Source organism: Lonchura striata, chromosome 1 (genome assembly GCF_046129695.1).
Source record: "Lonchura striata isolate bLonStr1 chromosome 1, bLonStr1.mat, whole genome shotgun sequence".
Taxonomy (NCBI): Eukaryota; Metazoa; Chordata; class Aves; order Passeriformes; family Estrildidae; genus Lonchura; species Lonchura striata.
This window is the reverse complement of record NC_134603.1, coordinates 89,053,434-89,076,430: the sequence shown is the minus strand read 5'-3', so window position 1 is coordinate 89,076,430 and position 22,997 is coordinate 89,053,434. Positions and strand designations below refer to the sequence as shown.

The following is a 22,997-nucleotide window of genomic DNA, read 5'->3' as shown; positions in this document are numbered from 1 at the left end:
CTCCTGGCTTGCAACTGCACAATTTCTGCCTTTTCGTGTAGAAATTAGTCCCCAGTGCTCAGTTACCAAAACAGATAACTCTGAAGCTACTGTAGCCTGCTGAAGGTGCCTCCAGAATGCAGGGAATCTATCTGCTGGTAGTACACAACAGTCTCCAACATGGAGAAAATGGTCAAAAATAGGATCTGGAAGATCACAGAATCATGGAAAGTTAGAAGGCACCTTAAAGGCTGGAAGGCATCTGGTTCCAGCCCCCTTGCCATGGGCAGGAACATCTTCCATTAGACCAGGTTGCTCAAAGCTCCATCCAATCTGGCCTTGAGCACTGCCAGGGATGGGGCACCATGTCTTCTCTGGCCAACCTATCCCAGTGCTTCAGCACCATCACAGTAAATATTTTTTTACTAATATCTAATCTAAACCAACTCTCTTTCAAGTTTAAAGTCATTCCCCCCTGTCCTGCCACTACATGCCCTTGAAAGTAGAGACTCTCCATCTTTCTTGTAGGCCCCTATTAGGTACTAGAAAGTGCTACAAGCTCTCCCTGGAGCCTTCTCTTCTTCAGGGTGAACAATCCCAATTCTTTCAGTCTGTTCTTCTATAGAGGAGGTTCTCCAGCCTCTTGATCATGTTCTTACTCTGGACTCACTCAGGCAGGTCCATGTCCTTCATCCATTGGGTGACATGACAGTGGAAAGGGAAAAAATGAAAATGTTGATCTCTGACACAAAGTCATCTGCCCTAGATCTCTGTAGCTCATGGTAGTGACTTTGCTTTCATTAGAGAAGATGAAAAGCGGTACTGTGTGACAGCCAGCATGTGTTGGTGCATCTGACCCCGAATGGGCTGGCTCCAGTTGCAGTCAGAGCCTCCATCTGTACAGCATTTCTTGTACCCGTTATCTGCCATCATGTCCAGGCACAAAAAACTACTGCAGAATGCAAACTGGCAGATGATATAAAAGAAGATACTTCAGCAGTCATAGTTTTGCCTTTCAATTGCCATAACAAGCGCAGAGCTTTGAAAGGGACCAGAAGAAAGTATCAAAGAAAATACACTGCACCAGTTTCTGAATCATCCATAGAATGAAAAGACAATTGCCTGCAGACTCACAAATACCACAATACTGCCAGGCAGTGTGCATGGAACAGTCAAGCAGATGCAGTGAACTTATTATGCACATTTCTGCTTTTACTTACAATGAAAACAAACATGGCTGTGTGAGTCGGCCCGCTGATGTTCCTGACCATCAACAGTGCAAGTGGTTTAAGAAATGGTTGTTCATGCAGTCTGCAAGTACTCTGATAACGCAGAAGTAATATTTATAGTTTGTTTTGTAAAAACACCAAGGGCTTCTACAGTTCTCTTTATCACCACAGCAGCTGGAAGGGGGTGCTGCTAAAGACCTGCTGGCCTTGTGTACGTGCAGTCTCAGCTGCTGTGACACTGCCATGTGCCATGGTGGGTCACCCACCTTTGCATTTATATAGATACGCCTGAATGATGCCATATTGATGCTGATGTGCTGTAATTATTTATTCTAGTAGGAAAAAGAAAAGGTGCCACATGTTTTTTTCTGTGAATTTGTATCTAACAGGAAAAATATCAGTTTGCTCTAAAGGAAGTGCTGCCTGGAGAAAATGGCAGTGGGGTGAACCAAACTCTTCTCCTATTAATTTCCTCAACTATTAAGTAATGCGCCTTAATAACAGTACGTAAGGAAAAAAACACATTTTCCTGTATTTCCCAGAAACCTGCATTTTTAGCAGAACCAAATAAACGGCACATCTGGCCCACTGTAGTGCTTAGGGTACCTGTTCAGTTGTTAAGGCTCCAGACCCACCAAGTTTCCCAATTCTGGGCATTACTTGGTTAATATCTTCAAGCCCTGAAATCTCAGTCCCATTGCAGAGTGACAAGTTCTGTCTGAAATTGTTTGTCTGGATTAGTGATTTAGGGGTTACAGCAGCAGTGCTCCACTAACAGTAGGACTTGTCAGGAAAAGTAATCCACAAACACCAGAGGTTTATGTCCAAAAAGGAGACAGAGGAGTCCCATTACTTTATTTGAACAAAGGGAGAGGTCATGGGGCATTTCCCCTGGAGTCTTTCAAATTTTTGGAGGACGCTGCCTCCTTTTTATCATAATTTCCCGTCTGCATTTCCCTCTCTCTTTCCCCATTGGCTGAGGTACTTGAGAGTTCCCTGAAACGCCTAATACCCTTCTAATGTATAACACCCCCCGACTTTGTCTTTTCCTTGTGCCAATTAGTGGAGTTCCTTATGGAATTTATGGTTCTTCCCTTTGTTTCTTTCATCTCTCCGTAATCATTCATCAGCAGACCTACAGTTTGCAAAGACATATCTCTCATTCCTTCCCGTTGTTTCTTTTATCTCTCAGAACCTAACTTTACTAACCAGCAGATCCACAGCTTGTTTGTAAAGACAAGCCGCTCATTCCTTTCAGACTAGATGGTCTCAAAGGTCTCCTCCAGCCTTGCCGACCCCACGATCTCACAGTTCCATGACCGGCGGCGTGTCCGTCTCCACGGGCCGAGCCCGCGCCGCCCTCGCAAGCACCGCCCCGCGAACCCGGCCCGCCCGCGCCGCTCTTCTGGGCGCGGCCGCTCCGTGAGCCGCAGAATCAATCGCCGCGGCTGGCGGCGTCGCCTGCCGTGTTTGCCTGCGTCCCGGAGGCGGAAGCGGGACGGCGCCTGTGGCGGAAGTGAGCCGCCGGGGCGGCGTGTTCTCGGCTATGGCATCCCAATAGTGGCGACGGCAGCAGCGGCAGCAGCGGTTTCCCTCCTTCCCCTCCCCTTTTCCGCCGTCGGGACCGGGTGGCGCGGCCATGGCCGGGGCCCAGGCGGCCGCGAGCGGCGGGGGGCGCGCGCTGCTGCTGCTGCTGCGGCCGCGGCCCCGCGGCTCGGACGGCGCCAAGCGGGACGGCCGCGCGCCCGCGTCGCCCGCGCGCCGCTGCCTGGGCGGCTGGCGGTGCCCGCCCGCAGCGCAGCCGGGCCCCGGCGGCGCGTGGGGCAGGGGCGGCGGGAGGAGCCGGCGGCAGCGCGGGGAGCGGGGTGAGCCCTGGGAATGGGGGCCTGGGAGCACAGGGACACGGGCACCTGGCCTGGGGAAGGGTCTGCAGCGCAGGCCGTGAGGGAGCTGGCGGTGTTTAGCCTGGAGAAAAGGCGGCTCAGGGGCCGTATCGCTCTCTGCATACTCGGAACGCGGGTGGAGCCAAGGGCAAGTCGGTCTCTTCGCTGAGACACCCAGCGACAGGACAGGGGGACGTGGCCTCAAGCTGTGCCGGGGAGGTTTGGGTTGGACATTTGGAAGAATTTCTGCACAGAAAAGGCGAGCGGACTATGGACTGGGCCGCCCAGGGAGGTGCTGGAGTCACGGTGCCCAGGGTGCCCAAGGACGTGGCACTCGGTGCCCTGGTGTGGTTCACAGCGGGCTGCTCGCTCACAGGTTGGACTCGATGGTCGCAAAGGTCTTTTCCAACCTGACTGATTTTATACTCTACCTCCTGGCAGCTCATGCCCCACCTCGCGTTCATTCTGTCAGGGTGGTTTATACACTACACATCCCAATGGAAACGACTGCAATGTCTTAGATTGGCTTTCACTGTTGAAAGTATTTTCTGCAAAAACACTAAGTGGCAAATTGTGAGTAATTGCTTTTTTTTCCTAAATGGCAAGTGATAAAAGTTCACTTCTTTAACAAAGAAGGGACAGAGTGTGTGGACTTAGCCCTCCAGCTTTGAAGTGCTCACAGGTCCCACCTGCTGAGGTGATTCTGGTAAAAGAGCAGATGCAGGACCCTGTCAACTGGAGGGATTTTTTCCGGAACATTGGAAAGCTGGAGAGCTCTTGTAAGGGGAACATAACATGGCGTCCTGTTTTCCAGCTCTTGCACATAGAACTTACTGATCAGATGTCTTTTCACTTTCAAACAAGCTGTGGTAATCTCAACACAAACTGTTTTGGCATGTGAAAAACATTCCAGGTAGTAAGGAAACTCCTGGAAAGCAAGCATATTGATAAAATATTCTTTCTTAAGAAATAACTTTTTTTCCCCCCAGATGTGAGCATCTCTGTGTCATCTTTACAAAGCAAAGAGAATGTTTCCTTACTGGGAAATAGGAGGCTTTATTTTGACACTCATGCGCTGGTATGCCTCTTGGAAGAAAAAGGTAATTTATTTCAAACAAGTAGCTGTTTTTAATGGCTTTTATAAATTTTTTTTTAGTTTACAAAGTTTGTTACTTTTCCTTGACATGCAGTGTTACACCTTGATTTTTATGGAATCTTGGAGGCTTATCAATATACTAGGTAGGGACATAAGGGGTTTTCTTGGGCTTCCAAAAGGAAACAGCATATATCATTTTATTTGGAATAATTTTTACCCTGTTGATACTTAAAAATGCTAAGAAAAAATGAAATTTTAAGAAATGAGAGCAAAGAACCCCAGAGTTTTCAAGGCAGTGGTTTAAAATGTTTTAATTGGATTCCTTCATATTTAGTCTATTACACCTTGAATATGCACCAGTGTGTTACAACTGGATGGAATATGGACTACTTTGTACAGTGCAGCTTTTCAAATAGAGCACAGAATACTCTAAAAATAGTATTATGCTAAAATATAGATAAGGGAATAAGATTATTTTGAATTCAGTGCTGAGGAGGGAGAGGTACCCTAAGGTGAAGCTCAGTACAGCTGAAGTGACTTGTAACAATTCTCCATTCCTAAAATGGAGAGGTTCTAATACCTTTTCCCTGCCAGGTGGTTTCTTCTTTTTCCGTGGGCCAGGAACTTCTCAGGAAAACTCTCCAGCTCTTTTTCTTGTTTGGTATTTTGAGATACTAGTTTAATGAGCTGCTGGATCAGTTGAGTGAGCACAGGCCAGATTGTCAGGGAGAGGGAGCCTTTTAGGGATAGTAAACTTTTATATCAGCTCAGTTACTGAAAGTGACTTGCTCTCAGCTGTGCTTGCTGATGCTGAACAAGTGTTTCTTTTCATAATGATTAACTCTTATTCCTGACATTTTTACCCCTACACTTTGAGGGTGGAGAAGATGAAGGTATTTTTAGGGACAATGTTTTGTATAGTTTCCAATATATTCAGTTCAAAAAGTTTCTAATAGGCACTCAGAAGCTGGTAGACCTAAAATCAGGACAGTTGGCTGTTGTCGACTTTTGTATGTTCAGTGGCACTGAAGTTTTATAGTGTAATGAAATATCTGCTTTTCAAAGTCAGAATTCCTGCTTGATCATGGAAGTAACCACATGTGAGAGGTGACATGCCACAATAACTCTGGAAAACTCCCTGTTTATCCTCCTGGTAGTCTAATAGTGCTGTACTATGGAAGCAGTCATCTTATGTCACAGACATAGTTTTGGGGTGGGGAAACTTGGAGGTATTGACTGTTTTCTTTTGTTAGTGCTGGATCAAGAATTCTATGTTTTATTATCTTTCATAACTGACATTTGTTGCTGACTATCAGCAAGTGGCATTTCTGTAAACTGTCCGGATTTTGATCTCTCTCTGACTGTTGCCCTTTGTTTCACTTAGGGTTCACTACTCAGCAGTCGGAGGTCATTGTATCTGCACTAGTGAAAATCATGGACAGCAACCTGGATATGATTTACAAGGACATGGTCACCAAAGTACAGCAGGTTAGATCAGAGGCAGTGGTGGGGTTAAAGTAAATTAAAGCCTTGTATGCCTGCTAATGAAATGCGTATTGCTATTTATTACTGTTATACACTGCATTTTAAAAGTTTGAAGGTGAAGAGCAAACACTCCGCTATATCTGTTGACTGGTTCATTTTGTCTTGAGTTTATCAAATAGATAGTTACCACGGTGTAGTGATGGACCTTGAGATTTTAGTACTGTGGGTTAGTGTGCAAACCACAAGTAGTTTTTTAGTTTCAACCTTACAGTAACATGACACAGAGTTACTGCGAAGGCTTAGAGGTATTCAATGCATGGATTTGAATTTCTACATGTATTCTTTTGTAGATTTGTAACAAGGAATTACAGATCCCTTCGGTTTTTTACCACCCTGTTATGTGGTACATTTTATTTACCTCTGTGTCTCACAATGACATTTATGTTATACTAGAATTGAGCCGAAATACAGACCCCTGGGGCTGCTCTGTGAGCCTGGGATTCACAGCCCCAGGTCACCTCCCGAGCACAAGCTGCAATTTGCTTCATTGTAGCCAGGCTGTTGTCTTGAGACATTAGAAAACAGCACCTGCTGTCCCTGGTGTGTAGCAGTCTTGGCAGAAGAGTGTCTCATTAAAAAGTGGGATACTGCAAAAGTGGATTTTGTGACACTTTCCATGTAGGGAGGTATCAAGCCAATCTTCCTAGCTTTCAGATTGTAGGCAAACCTACAGTCCTCCTCTTGTGCTGAATTTGTTCCATAGTCACTCAGGGAAAGCCACATTAAACGGTCCTTGTCTCCCATGGTTAGTTGTATTTTACAACAAGCAGTCTCAGCCTCCTTCTGTGCCTAGCTTTTTTGAATGAAAGTTGTTGTGTGTTGAATATAATGTTACTACTGATGGGTAGATATTTTCTGAGCCTGTTAGATTTGACACTCAAGTGACTTTCTGCCATTGAGATGCAATGTGTAGGTTTGTATAGCAGCTCGGGAAGTGTGTGTGCCATTAACACTGGGCCACATGGTAAATTTGTACTTCCGTATAGTGTTTGATAGCACAAAGGCTTCAGAAAGAGAACAATGAATTCAAAGAAATATTTGGAATATTGTGGATGAGCTATTATCAAAGTATTACCTTGGTTAGATAAAACCTTAGGGAAAAACAGATTTACATGTGTGTGTATGTATAGGCATGAAGAAGACAAAGAATATGGAAGATTCTGGTCTCTGTTTGCTGAGTCCACTGAGGAGAAGAGAGAACAAGAACAATCTGGAGACACTGAGGAGTAAGAAAAGAGGTGTCCATGCAGTACTCTTTCTGTAGACTTTTTGTAATATGTCCAGAACACCGACCCATTTTTTTCAGTCTTGTGGTCAGGTAGCCTGGAGAGGCATCTTTAGATGCTACTTAGAAATGAAATGCTGCAAGGTAGAATTGCATTTTGTGACAAAAGTGAAGTTAAGAGTACTGTGTCAGATCTGTAGGGTCTTAGTTGAGAACCAAAAGCAAGGGACTACTTATTAAGAAGATATCTAGTAGAGAAGGCAGTTCATACTTGCATGTGTGGGTAGTGTAGGACTTAGAACAATGCCTACAGACTTCCTTCTTTGAAAGTTGCAGAGAATTCTTGTTTGTCTTCTGTCAGTTCAGTGTAATGGACTGAGAAGAGCAATTCAAAGCATCAGTTTGTGATTCTGAGCAGTGAGGCGCAGACATCCTTGCAGGGAGAGGCCAAAAAGGAGGTAACTACAGAAAAGTATGGTTGCACTAAGGAATTTTGGTCTGAAGGCCAGCTTTCCTCATTTGGCTCAGAGGCAGCTCTCCCTAATGCCTTTGCTAGCTTAAGAATTTGATTACTTGGAAGCAAATGTTTCCTAGGCTGATAATTGAATTATTCTGATCTGTATTAGCACTGCCAATTTTGTCATACATTACCAGCATTTGAGCCTAACTTGCTTATTTTGTCACTGTCACTCTGTCTTGGTTTCTGAAACTTGAATAATCAACCTGAAATTGCTGAATTAAAAATTTCAGGGTACCAAAATATTCTTTCTTATTTATAGGCACATATGAAGAAAAGCATTATAGTTGTGATATATTCTGAGGTTCTTCTTCCTTCTTTTAAAGGAAATTGCACTTCAGCAAGTAATGTCCCATATTGCTGGTGTGAAAAAGGACATGATTATTTTGGAAAAAAGTGAATTTTCAGCACTCCGTTCAGAAAATGAGGTAAAAATTACTGTCTTGGAAAGTTCTACTCTAGAACTTGCGGGTTTTTTTTGTTGTTTTTTTTTTTTTAAATAATTATGTAGAAAAGCATCTTGTACTGAAGGAGATGACTGGGGCTGGGATGGTTTGGCACCTTCCTTAATGACCTTGTTGATGGAACAGAGCAGAGGGCACCTTCAGCAAGTCTGCAGATGATCCAAAACTGGGAGCTGCTGCTGATACACCAGACAGTTGTGCTGCCATTCATAGGGATATCAACAAGCTGGGAAATGGGATGACAGGAATGGCATGAAGTTGAGCAAATGGAAATGTCCAGTTGTGCCCCTGGGGAATACCCCCAGCACCAAGACAGGCTGAGGGTGACCAAATGGAAAGCAGCTTGGCAGGGAAGACCTGGTGGAGCACCAGGTGGATCATGAGCCTGTAATGAGCCCTTATGGCAAAAGCAGCCAGGGGCCTTCTGGGCTGTGTTTGGACAGCCACCAGTGGGACACTGCTGATTTCTGCCTTGTGCTGTTGTTTGGGAGGGCACAGTACTGAGTAAAACCCATGTGTATTCATCTATACACATACTGAGGACATAGAATACTACTTGGTTTGACTGCCTTTTCATATTATGGATTATAGTCACTGTTACTGATTATGCAAATTCAGTAGATTTCTAGATCATGTGGTTTTATATATAGTAATAAAGTCTAAAATTTTTTTTGTACTTTCACAGAAAATAAAACTTGAACTCCAACAGATAAAGAAGCAAGTCACAGTAAGATACCTTATCAATATAATTAAACATTAACACCTGTCTAATTAGCTGGAAAAAATAAGAAATGCTACTTTCAGAATTTTATTTTCTAAGCTGTGTTTAATTGTTACAATACATGTGATACTGAAATTGCTGTTGACAGTACACTGTGGTCTGCAGCAATGGCACTTTCATGCAAACCTCATTTATGGAGACAGGAAACTGTGACTAGTACAAGAGATGAACCAAAATATAACTGAAGATATTTTTATGTCTTTAATTCTGATTCAGAAAGTAGCTGCTATGGTTAAGGCTGAGTGAAGTTCTGCAATTAGGGCTGCCTGTACATTAAAGATGCAGCATACATTTAAAATCACAGTACTTACTAATCGTGGAGGTTTTGATTGTCTGGTTTGGTGGTTTTTTTGTTTCTTTTTTTCTCTGAAAACTTTCCTGTTACCTGTCCAGAATTTTAATGTCTTTTTTAGGCCACAAAGTTTGGGACCATTATGTTTGGTCCCATTTGTTTGTTTGGGAGCAAATGACCATTGCAAGAAAACAGGTTGTGTAGAAAGCTTACTCTGTTTTAAAATACATTTGGCATCTAATTTTTGAATTGTAACTTATTTTATGGATTTAGTTGCATGTATGTAAATGAGTTAGTGTAATCCACTGGTAGAGCATCAAGGATCTGAGTCATCTTTTCTTAAAATCTAGATGTCTTTATATTTTACTTTTAACTGTAAGTTCAATTCTCACAAGGGCATGTTGTTATATACTGACTCATACAAAAAGACACAATGTAAAACTTCAAGGAAATTTTCTATTTTTTGATTTATTAAACTGTGATGTATTCTGTTGAAAGGACAACTAACACAGAAATTTAATTATTGTTAGTGCTAATCTAATGAGTTCACATTGGCCTACTTGAGAAATGCTTACTTGATTCTAGCAGTAGAATATCTCAGAACATCAGCAATCTTTTGTTTCTCCCACATATTCATCTGATCAGCAGTTTGCCACATGACAAACTGTCAGCTGCCTGGAATTCCTGCCAGGAGGTTACATTAAAATGGTAGCTGTCACCAGGAAAAGCAGGACTCACAGTTATTGATAAAGTCAAATGCAAGTGTACAACTTAATAGTAGTTTTAAAAAGTTAGGTGTTTAAAAATGGAGTAAACATTTCCTGACTTTTCAAATGTCTATAGCTTTTTCTGAAAATCCAAGATGCAGTCTTTAGAAACAGATTTTCTTTTACACTGGAAGGCGAGAAACTGCTTTGAACATTATTTTGAGCATCAAGATTGCTTCATGGAAGAAATCCAACTTACAGGTGTAGCCAGACATGGGCTTCTAGATACTAGAGAGAGTTGCAGGATATAGGAAACGATCTCTGCATTTATAGAAGGATGTGCTCTCAGTTAAGTGCTGTTCTCAGGGTTAAAAGTAATTTTTAGTTTTTGATTTTGAGATCGAATTTGTACTACAGAATGTCATACTTCCCAGGTGAAGAATATAAGTATTTAATGCTTCTGAAAATTACATACATTAATTGAAGAGAAGCTCATATTCATGAGATACATTTAATCTTTATTTTTATATTTGCCCAATTCTTTCTGCTTATGATAAAACAGAAAATCTTGCTTACTGTTTATCAATTTTTCCCATTAGGATGAAATTACCAAAGTTCGTGCAGATAACAAGTTAAATCTAAACCTGGAGAAGAGTAGAGTAAAAGAACTGGTAAGTTTTAATTACTTCTAGAAACATCTCAACACTGATAAATCTCCAAATTTGGGTAAGACCATCGCACCAAAGAGCATTTTTCCTACTAACCTATGGTATCACTCAGCTTCAAGATGGTATTAATCCAAGTTGCTCATCCTTATGCTGCTATATGTAAGGTCCCATGTTTGGGTCTGTATGTCTTACCTGTTTTGATCTTGTTTTAATATCAGGATTAACACATTACAATTAAATTATAACACAATACAAGTAAATATTAGATATTTAATCTAATATGCTGACTAGCTGCCTAGAGGGATTTCTATTTTATATCTCTTTCTCTATTTACACACTTACTATTACTTACACATTTTCTTGAGTCATCATTGGAGATGTTTCATTTCCCTGTATCTAGTTTGTCAGAAAATACCTATTTTGGAACTAGTTGTAAATTTTTTTTTTTTTTTTTTTTTATTGTAGGTTATCCTGGTTCATATGGCTTTTGAGCTTTGAAATACCTAGTAGATCTGAATTGATGTAATCTTAAATTAGGGTAATGTAGATGTAAAATTAGAAGAGTAATGAGTTCTTGAATTATGCATAGCACTCTAGAATTCTGTTCTCATAAATTCTTTTTTTTAATAGCTTTTAGGATCTCAATGAAGTGGCATCTTCTAAATGGAAGGATCTTTTAATGTCTTTTTCTAAATTTTTATTGTTTATTTCTCAGTCCTTATTCCTAGTTGTGTTATAAAAATAATACTTATCTTCAATCTAGGCAATAAGAACTGTTCAAGTAGATACCATTTGTTTTCTGTGTGTGCCCCTTGAAGTAGTGAGTGATTAGTTTAGGTAACAGCTTTGTTGGTGACTCAATATAATGACTAAAATTCTGTTAGCCCATGGTAAGTGCATGAATAAAGTACAATTTGAGCAGGTAGACTTCTTGTTTAGAGTTTAATAGTTCATGCTAATGTTTTAAAAAAACATCATATGAAATGTAGTCATTGTGTATATGATAAGCTTTGCAATAATTTGGGCTCACAAAACTTATACGAAACTACTGCAGCAGTGATAAATTAGGGAGCAATATTTTCTTGTATATTAACGTAGGATCATGGAATCTGGACTTTGGTCTTTTGTGTAGAACCTTACTTTATTTTGCCCCCAGGAAAGGCAAACTTTTTCATGTCAACTTTTTCCTAAAAACATTGACCAACTTTGTAGTCTGTTGTGCAACTATAATTTCATAGTTTCTATGGAAACTGCTCTCTTTTTTTTTTTTTTTTTTTTTTACTTCCCCCATCCTACCATTTAATTGCCAGCTCTGCAATGCATGAACAGAAGAGGAAAAAGGCAGCTGAATGGGAAGCAGATTGTAGCACATATGCTGGGTTGGGGGGAAGATGTATTCCAGTATTGTCTATAGTAGGCACATCATCATTGTTATATTTACTTCAATTGTAATGTGACTAAGGAGTGAATATCTAGCTTTCTGAGAAAAAAGAAAAAAGGATAATTGAAGGTTACTGTGCATTTTTCATTCTTATTAAGTTTTTAGAAGAGAAATAGAAATTTCAATTGTTTTAACTTGAAGCAGTAAGTAAAATGTTCTTATCCTTCCGTTTTCTGTGGCGTAACTGCTGAAAGAGAATTTCTTAGTTTGCCTACACTGATGTTGGCAGTGTTTAATGTTTCAAATTCTAGATAAATGCTTTATCTTTTATTTATTTATAGTTTATTATTTTGTAGTCTCTTCTGCTTTAATTCTCAGAGAATCCTACAATGCTTAGTGCATATCTCTTTATGTTGTGATTTATATCTTCAGTGTACAGATGTGATTTAAAAACTTGAAGTACAGTACAAAAACTTGTATATATTCATGTGTTCATGCATTACAATGCCTCTAAACTTGCTGTTAAAAACCTCAACATGTATCTGACAAAATCGAATTTTTCCTGCACTGTGAAAAATGTAGACTTAAGGGGAAATCTCCCTGTTGAATTTCAGAGCAGGAGGTTTAGCTTTGTCCTTTCTTTTTTTTTTTTTTTTTATGCACTGTGTTTATGTTGATACAGATGTGTAATGGCGTGCAGTAAAAGCCAAATTTCACTGTCTTACACCTAAGAGTAAAATCCTTGAGTCTGACAGAGAGTTCTAAACACAAAGCAAAACTTAAAGAAGCATCCAGAAAGAAGCTTGTAGAATATGAATCATTCAGAAGATGTGTATTTGGCTAACTGCATCTATTTAAACAGATGAACTATTTCAGTCCGTAAAATTATTTTACTTCTCACGGTTCTTTTGATAGTGATCAGTTCCTCAATGTGAGGTCCAATTCTTGCATTTCTACCATAACATAATTTTTTTTAGATTATTTTATAAACATTCTGCCATTTTGACACTTTCAAAAATGGGGATTTACATAAAAAGTCTGAATTTCTTTTTCTATGCCTGTCTTCATTTTGCAGAATCTAGTGACTCCATTAATTGTAGACATGCTGTTATTTGTCTTTTTGTAATTTTCTACATTTTTAGCAGCCTGCTGTCTTTTAACTTCAACTTGAGATCAGTCAAAAGTCCAAACTGAACTCTAGATCTTTAAGGAATGCTTTTCAGTGCTGAAGCATTTATGTAGATTAATCCGATTTTAACGTTAAAATTAAATAAGCTTCCAAAGTGAAGGAAAAATAAGGTGACTTTCCACGTGGGAATGTCAATAGATAAGGTTATTGCTGTTTAACTCAGGATTCTGAGATGGGTGCCTGATGACCTTAGTACTCTTCACTGGAAACTGTTGCTTTATCAGTTGTCTATAAATAATTTAATTGCTCCAGTAGTGGGGCAGGAACCATTATAAGTGTCAAGGTAAATCAACTTGTTTGTGAGTCAGAAAGGTATTGCTTTAAAGGTATGCTTCCTTATTTTGGATTTAACTTTTCCTTTAACCCAAATAGCCATAACTTAAAAATAAGACACCAGCTTCTGATGATCCACAAACAAAAGGCTTCACATGCAATACAAATTTTCTGGTTTTAACAAATATACCATGAAATGACAGAGGTCGGAACAATTCAAATTGTGAGTGCATATAGTGCTGGCTAAAATTTTGTTGATAGCTGAGTCTGATGTGATTTCAAAGTGTTCTCCCCTTCCTGAAGGCAGCAGATGGTTCAGTCTTGATTGTGCTTGTATGCTCAGTGGAGTAGTTCCAGAGTTACTGTTTAGAGTCATAGGTCCTTGCTTTTCAGAAATGCAAATCTGACAGCCTCTCTTCCAGCTGCTTACTAATATATGCAGATTTTGTGGAAGATGAGTGTCTGAAGAACTTGTTGCACTTCACATTTTTGAAGTGTGCTTTTCGAAAGGACAGCAGGTGCCCTACAATTCTGTCTCCTAAGTGCTGTCAGACAACAATCTTGTCCAGATTATATGTTCTATGTAATTTGGAAACAATGAAACATGCTTTTAAGTGTGGAAAAAAAGAAAAACAGTTTAAAGACAGTATTATGTTCAACTTTTTTCTTCTCCTTCTAGTATTCACTTAATGAAAGAAAACTACTTGAAATGAGGACAGAAATAGTGGAATTGGTAAGAACTTAGTAGCTGATTATTACACAGTGAATCTTTTTGTACTTGTGTTATAGACCTTGTATCCTTTTTGGACCTGGTTATGGCCTTATGTAAACACTTAAGTGTCAACAGAATAAAAAGACCTTCATATATATATATATTATTAGACTCTCTGCATGTATATATGAGCTGTTCAGTAGTCACTTTGTTTTGAAACCTCATGTATGTAGTATTTTCTGTAGATGAAATTCCACTCACAATGTGAAATTAATTGTTTCCCCTGCGTTTATAGAGAGAAACTCGGTGGCTAGACTGATTTGCCTTTGTTTTAGAGGAGGTTTTTAACCAAGCACTACTACTTCTCTTTGTTTCCTGAATTTTCCTTAGGAAGTCATCTAGCAGTAAATCATTGATTCACAATGTTTCAGTAGTGCTTATTTGAAACTATCAGCAGCTCAGCAGCTGTTGTTTTTAGTTTACAAGTTTGATTTTTCAGTCTCTTCTGAGTAATCATTTTGTCCCATATTTTTCAGCAGAAGTCCTGTCTTCTGTCATAATCAAATTCTGAATTTGTGGTTGATTTTGTGTCACAACTCATTGCAAGACAAAGACATGCTTTTCTACAGCACAAGACCAATTCTCAATTTTTCTTATGATCCATAAATCTCTCTGCTCCAGTATGACTTTGTCAAGAGAGGCTCTTAGGCTTCTCAGTAGCTCTTACAATTGAGCAGTGACTTTAGTCAGTGGGCTGAATGACAGATTGAAGTTAATGTTTATGCCGTTAGATTGAGATAAGAAGGCATCCAGTTCTGCCAGTTTCTAGATGACTTTTTAAGGAGCATGTAATCACATAAATTTCCTGAGTTCACCAAATTATTCAGTTCCTTGGATACAATCAGCTAAGAAGGAACTTGTCTTTGCACAAGATCTGTATTAGCTCAGTTGCTTAGAGCATAATGCTAATAACGCTGAGGTTGTGGACTCCATCCTTGTTCAGGCCATTCACTGCAGAGTTGGACTTAGGATCCTTGTAAATCCCTTCCAACTCAGAATATTCTGTAACTTCTGTAAGAATGCAAATAAACATGTATTTAAAGAGGAAGCAAAACTACAACTTGAAGGGATGGGTTAAATTTCTAAATAAACTAGGAAGTGTTCAAATTGTGTCATTTTGTTGCTTTGCTTTCTAGCATGCACAGCAAGACCGAGCTCTGACCCAAACAGACAGAAAAATAGACACAGAAGTTGCAGATCTGAAAACAATGCTCGAATCACACAAGCTTGATAATATTAAATACTTAGCAGGTAAGGAATCTGGTGGTTGTCTCTGATGGTGAAACTGCCAAACATTGTTAAATGTTTGGCAGACTCTCAATTGGCTGTATTTATAAAGGCCCTTATTAAAAAAAAAAAAAAAAAAAAAAAAAAAAAAAAAAAAAACACCAAACTTGAAATAGGCAAGATTAGCAGCCTTATTTCTGTACCTAATTCAGAAGAAGTTTTCTGTGATTCACAACTTTATTTTGCATGGGCTTTTTTCAGGTTTTTTCCTTCTTTATACTATTAATAATAATATGTGTAAGAAATCTAAGACTGCCTGTTAACTAGGACCAAAAAGTTCTGTGCCTGACTAAGCAGTCTGCTGCATGCATTACTAGGATTCCTTCATCTGTCTGGAGATCTATGTGCAAAAAGGACATTTCAGTTTTTCTGACTGTTCAAGGCCACATTTTCTTTAAACTTGCACATTTACACAAATGCCTGGAGAAAATACTATATATGTGTGCCTACATTATTGCTCTAGGTAACCTTAATATTTTGACATTTTACTACTGAGTGTGCAGTACAATGTAATGAGGTTTGCAGTATAAAATTATTCTGATTTACATTTTCTGATTATTTTTTCACAGTGGGTTTTGTCAAAAGTACAGTCACATAAGCCAAATAGTACTGTATTTCAGACATATCACTTAGAGACAACCAATAAAATGAAAAATAAAAGGTGGTTTATTAAAACGAGAGGAAATTCTTTTCCTTACCTTTCCTACTCAAAAACACGTTGAACTCTATATGGAAGAAAAAAAAATTAAAATAATTTGTATTGTGTTTGAAGGGTTCCTGTTGCAAACAAAGGCAAAAATATTTTGTGTTTATGTCTTGAAATAAAAATTTGATTTCATTTCAGTAGAAATGTTTAAAACATAAAACTGATAAGCCTCATTAAAAATGAGTTTTGTTCATTTGTTTGCTAAATACTTGTCTGTGTTTTATTAATCCCATTATTTATTTATTTGTTTTACATCTGTAACTTATATAACATCTGTAACTTGCTATATTGAACTTTTTGGAATGGTAAGCAAGTAAGGGTTTCTTTCAGCCTTTTGATAGTGTTCCAGCATTTCTTTTCCTCTCCTTTTTATTTGTCATTTTTATATTCTTCCTACCTTGAAATGGTTTGTTGTAAATGAAAAACTTAATCTCTCACATGGGGGTGGGGAAGTCATTGAACTTTTAGTATTGTAGCAATATGTATCACATAGTTTTCTGAAGAAATGTTTGAGAGATACTGATTTAATGTTATTTAATGTCAATATTAATGCCATTTTCCTTCCATCTTTATTTTCTTTCAGGTTCAGTATTTACATGCCTTACTGTAGCACTGGGATTTTATCGTTTATGGATATAACAAATCACGAATTTAAAGGGACTTCTTTGCCTGAGATTCTGAAAACAAGTTTTTAATCTTTACCTGAATTTTTAACCAAATCTTGACTCTTTTATTTATTATTTTATAAAGCAGACTGTGTTGAGAATGTAACCAAAGACGTGCCTAAAAACAACTGTGCACATACCATGCCAGCATTGAACCTTACCTCTGATGGAAGCACTTCTGCCATTTCCCTCTGTTCTGAGCTGCAGGGCACCTGCTGCTGCCTCTGTGTAGGCAAAGACTGGCATTCCTGACAATGGAGTGGGCCTGCATGCTGTAGAGAAAATCAATGGAATTATATTCCATTGCCTGCTTAGACACAGTGTCCAGACTCAGTTGCATGTGTTGGCCAGAAGTATTTGTTATTAGTGTAAAACTGAAGCTACGTGTTCTGTGGCTTGGAGGCACTCTTGTATTAGTGGAGTTTGTGCTAACTGAATCATGCTCACTTCCCTCCCTCTAACACTTGTTCTTACTGTTGTTACTATGAGCAAATATTTGTTTGGCTATTTTTGTAACATAGCTATCAGCTTTTTTTTTCCCAGATGGCTGCCCAGTCAGTTGTGTTCATGAACATGAGTCCTGTGTAAAGATAGCAGTTTTTGCTGCTTGTTTTGTTTCTAAGGTATTTGTAGAGATTTTTGTGACTAACTTGCCTTTGGTAGACGTAAGTATCTAATACTCATTCCATATGCTAATTGCTTACCTTACCACTGTAACTGGAAGTTGGGAATGCAGTAACATACCCTGGTCGCATTAATTTGTTGTTGGGTGATACAAATTGCCTCAGGTGCTGCCTTCTTGATGAAAGGGAATTGATGCTTCTAGAAAGGAAAGAGATTTTAAATGGTGGTTATGAAGCAGGCTCTTAAGCAAGAGAACTGCAGTACCAACAGTCTTTGGGGCTTTTATTGTTTCATTTCTTAAGAAATTATGTTGATTTTTTAAATGTGGAACTCTGACAGTGATGATAATAATTGAAACAGTAGTGGACAACTGTAAAGATTTTAACTCATGTGAATCAGGAAGTGCCACTGAAAGCAGTGAAGAAAGATGTCCAGTGTATCCAGGTATCTGTCATTCTTCCACTGATGAAATTACTATTTTAGTAGCAGAGCTGCCATCTGTGTTCTTCGCTTAAGGGAAATTTCCTTTTCCAGCTTGCTCTTAGGAGGGGAGCTTGGTTTATACACTGGTGATAAATGCTGTTAGAGCACAACAGGGGCTTTGCTTAATGAAAGTAAAGCTTTTTGGCTACTTTGTGCCTGTACTGTAATAACCATTTAACATTTTTGTGATTGGAAGTGCCAACTTTGATTGTGTGCCAGTTCAGAGGAAGAGATGGATGCCTGTAACAATACTATACTGGCCTGAAATAAAGAATTTTGAATATTTCATAGAATATTATGTGTTTTCATTATAAAAACAACTTTTTGGTTTGAAAAGGGTTTTTTTGAAGGTAAGTCACTGCTCACAGCAAGTCTTTTAAACTAAGAATTTGCAAAGTCAACAGCCCCTCCAAGACACTGAAGAGAAATAACATAAGGAAAATTATTATTGTAGACTAACTTAAAAGCCCCTCTAAATTAATGAATTTATACTCAAGGACTTCACTTTTTTTGTTTAAAAAATTATTTTTTATACTAAGTTACAGGATTTGACGCCTCAAATTAGACAAGCAATAATTCAGTTTTTAGAATGTCTTTGCTCTTGATCTTATCTTCCCAAGGCAGATGGTTCTATATATGTCCATGAAATCAGTACATGTTGGCCTGCAGGCTTGTGCATCTGACAAATAGTTGCTAAAATAAGTGTTTAAAACTAATTTTAAACATGGGGTCTATCCTGCTAAAAACAGATTCTGTGGAAATAAATTTCTATTTAGGGCAGGTAGAAGGAGGTAGTGAAAGATTATAGAGCACCAGCATCTTGGAATTACCAAAGTGTCAGCAAACTAGCACTTCTTGGTGTTTGAGCAAGGAATAAAGTCAATGTGTCATTCAGGAAAAATACACTATAAATAGAACATAATTGTTATCTCCTAGTCCATAAAGCATTCAAGGGTTGTGTAAAAACTTTTTATTCCCAGTCTGTGTGCATTCTCCAAATTTGTTTCTGTAAGACTCTGGATATACTGTATGTTATGTCTAATTGGAATCATGAGCAATTCTAAATGTACAGAGATATTTTTCTGCTTTGATTTTTAATTTTCAGAACTCTGTCAAAATATACAAGTGAAAAATAAATAATACTGTTTTACCGAAGGGCCACTTCAGCTGTGAAAACCTGCAGTAGCTCCCCATTGATTCAGAAATCACAGAATATTTGCAGTTGTAAGGGACCCACAAGGATCATCAAGTAAACTCTTAGGTGAATGGCCTGGATGGGGATCAAACCCACAACCTTGGCATTCTTATCACCATGCTCTAACCAGCGGAACTGATGTCATGTACCTGTTCATTTCCTGCCTGGCATAAAACTAAATAAAAAATAATAAAAGAAAAAAAAATCCAGAAATGTTAGATCTCTCATGCTCCCTCTTTAAGTCAATATGCAAGCTGAAGCTGAGCTCCAGTCCTAATTTGCTTTCAAGATAAGTCCATTTCTATTGTGAGCGTGTAGGAGTAAGGGTCTGTCTATATGAACACTAGTTGTGAGTTTTTCTTATCACTTTCCCCATTTACATAGCAAAGACAGGATGTTCTTAAAGAGTTTTTTTCTGGAGAAGGAAATTGAGAATTATTCCATTTGGTGGAAAGCATAAGTTGCACCAATACTTCTTTGTTTTTTGCAGAACAAATTGAGATCCAGAGTTCTTACAAAACTCTGTTTACTTGCGATATATTACTGGGAGTATCCTGAGTTTGTCTATTTTGCTTTCCGTCTTCTTTTCAGTAAAAATCTGCAAGGGGGCAGTCTCCCTTTCACTGGTATTTATTAGACAAATTGTTTGCTTCAAGTATTTTTTTACTGTTAAATCCCATGCAGTCTATCCCCTTCTCTATTGGAAGTTTTGCTTGCATCATTCATTTCCCAGAATGTTGTAGAGTTGTACTTATAACCACAAGATGACAAATGGAAACATATTTTTAACATAGATACAAAATCTGCTTCAATTTTACTAACCACAAATGTTTTGGTTTACTAGAATAACACTTCTCCTAGTTGTGAATGTTCACTTAAATGACCTTTCCAAAAATGGTGAAATCCTATCTCCAAGCAGCTATTAACAGTGTCTTCAAGATGTTTTGAATCATACTGCTTTAGTGGACTTTTCTTCTCTTAATCTTGCTACCACCTGCAGACCTTGCACAGGAAAACTGGTGAAGTTTTTCATGTGGTTTGGGGGTTTTTTAAATCTGCAGAGTTAGGTAAATTCATGTAACTCTCTTGAACTACTGCAAGATGTGAGCAGGACTTAGTTTTGCATCTCCCCATTGAGTTTGCAGGAATCAAGTAAACTACCTTTATTATTATTTCTAAAAATTACCAGAACTCTGCAAGACAATTTACTGTTTTACAAAACTTCCATTTGAAGTCTATTTTCAAGAAATAAGTACACAGTAAAATTAATTTTTAATGTTTTAATATAATTGAAAATTATTAGTTTCAAATAGTAATGTTTTCTTTTAAATTGTTTTTCCTTTATTTATATAGATCTTGAATTTAAAGGGGTGTTTGCTTATATGTTTGTTGTTGGGTGTTGGGGTGTTTTTCTATTTTAGAATAAAGATTTCTGCATAAGCAATATATTTCTTTTAGTCTCTAAATAGAAAGTTCATTCACAATCAAATATGTGCCTAGAGTTTTGGGGTCACTTCAAGCGGAAGCAAATGCATACTCCCTTGGAGATAGATGGCCTTCTGTGTCTTTGTTAGAAAAGCTTCCTTTGGCTTAAAGCACATTTTTTACCCTGTTGCTAAACACTGTAAAGCAGTAGTGTTGATTCCTTATTTTAGGCTTATGTCAGAGCAGTCACCGCTGATCCTCAACATGCAGTGTGGTAACTCCGTGGAGATCATAGAGGAAGATAGCCAGTGTTTGCACAGTGCTCCTTTGAAGTCTGCCCGTTCCAAGGAAGAAGATTTTGGTTTTCTTGGGAGGGTGCCTAGCTGGTATCGAAAACAAAATACTGGAAAAAAGTAACAGAATATTGCAGCAAATATCAACCTTAAGCCAATGTTTATCCCCATAGTGAGGCGTGTCAGTGTGGTGTAATATTTCAAATACCCCATGTCCCATATGCACCCTGCCAAACTCTTGGAAGTTCATTAGGTTCCTTGTTGTATTCTGAAGTTATATCAGCTTGACTTGAGTAATACTACTCGTGAACAGTCTCGTCTTGTTGGATGAGTAAAAATGTAGCGAGGGGAAAAAAGAAGGGTGGTGTGTTGTTTTGATTGTGGTTTGTTTCTTCTCCCTGCGGGGAAGTGGCACATGTTCTGTGAGAACTTTAAACAGAGCTGTGTGGTACATGAATGTAACAGTGGCATATTTATAGCAAGCAACTGAATTTGGTCAAATTCAGCTTGTATACAAGGCTCCAGGGTTTGCATCAGAGCCGACAGAGACAGTAACAGTTGTCTGGGGGAGGTCGGGAATGGAAGCAGGGCAGGTTTCTCAGCATGAGAGGAAAAGTCAGCATTTATACTGCTTGCTCTTTAATCTACAGCACGCTTTGGTCTTTCTCCATTGTTAGAAACCCTGTAGTCTTGTGCAGGATGGTGGGGAATGCATGTTACTTCATTAATAGGCAGCTATTAAATGTGTCACTGTTAATTGTGATTTTGTCCAGAATAATGGGTCACTCCAAGTCATTCTCCTCTCTTTACCCAGGATCTGTTTTCTTGTGGCTAAGGTATGCTATGTTCTATACACTTAAAAAGTTCTCACAATGATGCAAGAAATTAATAAATACAAAGGCCACTTCAGAAGCTTCTTTTAAAGGCTACTTACCACAACCAGACCCAGATAGTGGCAGGAGCTTTTTCAAATTTTTTATATCACGGCTTTAAAAGAAATCAATTCCATTGCCTCATGATTTGTAGGCAGAGTTCCCTTGTGTTCCTTGACTCCAGCTAAGCCAAGGACCTAACCACCTCTTGTCTGAGCTACCAAGCTCTTCACTGAGCATTTGAGACCAAGTAGAGTGACAGGCATGTGCCTATAAAAAAAAAAAGATGCCTGCTGGTGCTCAGAAAAGACTAAGCATGCCTAGTATGGATCTTGCACATTGATTTTACAATTCTGTTCAGTGGGTTTTTTTGATGTAGTAAGTTACCTGGTCTCATGTGTTGCATTGCACCACCACTCAGAAGGACTGGCCTCTGAGAAATTTTTTAAGAAGGAGCTCAAAATGTATGGAAATTGTGGGGGGCAAAAGTGCAAAATACGGTTCACACTTCCAAAAGTTCATAGGAAAATTATCACAGAGATATTAGTATTTTCATTCCCTCTAAAAAGGAACAGTGTTTAAAAATAAACTGAGTTGATTTATTTCTTTAATTCTTCTAGCCATCTTCCAGTCTCTGCATTGCAGCATGCTCCTGTATGTGAATTGTTTCATTTTTAATAATCTGGTTTGGGCATGCCCAAGCTACAGCTTTTGAAAAAAGCTATGCTAAGATTACTCTCTCTTTTTACTACAGTAAAAATGCATTCAAGACTTCAGCACATTAGATGTATTGTCAGCAGAGCTGCTTAGGCAGTTAACGTGTCTTGTTTGCAACAGGGTCCCAGTTTGCCCTGAGATATCAGACCACACCTGACAAGTTATAAATTTGGTGATTCATAAGGTGCAGCTGACTGGAGGGTTGGGAATGTCTGATAAACAGTGGTAGTCATCAGCTAATAGAGCAAAAAATATATTAACTGTGAAAGGTAAGTGTTCAATAGAAACTTCATCTCCATTTACTTAAAGGCCAGTTTTTTGGAAGGTATTTTTTCTGCTATTACCCACCTAGAAAAAAGAAAAAAAATCATAGGTCTGTACTTGGGCACTCTTAGCTCATTTTCCTTTGCAGTTCCTATTTTCAAATTTTCAATATGTCATTTAATAAATTCTTTTGGATTTTTTTGTATGCTATTTGTAGTTTCAATATTGTTTTCAAGCTTTCTTGTCCCTGCCAGGTTGTAGAGAGATTTGTAGGAGGCAGGGGTTGTTTTTCAGTGTGTTCTTAATGAGGGATTTAATGTATTTCTTAATAAAACAGTGTTCAATGCATTAAAATAGACCAAAGACTCCCTTGCAAGCCTTTACTTGCTGACTGAAGTTAAAGGCTTATTTATATGGAGGTTTCATATCAGTCTTCTGATTGATGTTTGTTTAAGTTTTTGTACA

General features: G+C 38.5%; 1 protein-coding gene across 1 annotated transcript; it reads left to right on the top strand.

Annotated features, from left to right (window-relative positions):
- The first annotated feature begins 2,672 nt into the window (after positions 1–2,672).
- On the top strand, positions 2,673–18,059 carry MCUR1 (mitochondrial calcium uniporter regulator 1). Its single transcript, XM_021553286.3, has 9 exons — positions 2,673–3,073; positions 4,081–4,191; positions 5,572–5,675; positions 7,801–7,902; positions 8,624–8,665; positions 10,318–10,389; positions 13,909–13,962; positions 15,138–15,252; positions 16,578–18,059. Exons 1-9 carry the CDS (start codon positions 2,848–2,850, stop codon positions 16,631–16,633), a joined length of 882 nt encoding a protein of 293 aa, XP_021408961.1. The 5' UTR covers positions 2,673–2,847; the 3' UTR covers positions 16,634–18,059.
- The last annotated feature ends 4,938 nt before the right edge of the window (positions 18,060–22,997 follow it).

What these genes read in the sequence shown, in the direction of transcription:
- MCUR1 (XM_021553286.3), top strand. Translation starts at nt 2,848, where the DNA reads ATGGCCGGGGCCCAGGCGGCCGCGAGCGGCGGGGGGCGCGCGCTGCTG. An exon ending in GCGGCAGCGCGGGGAGCGGG is followed by an intron (nt 3,074 to 4,080) that starts GTGAGCCCTGGG and finishes TTTTCCCCCCAG; the next exon opens with ATGTGAGCATCTCTGTGTCA. An exon ending in AGATAAAGAAGCAAGTCACA is followed by an intron (nt 8,666 to 10,317) that starts GTAAGATACCTT and finishes TTTTCCCATTAG; the next exon opens with GATGAAATTACCAAAGTTCG.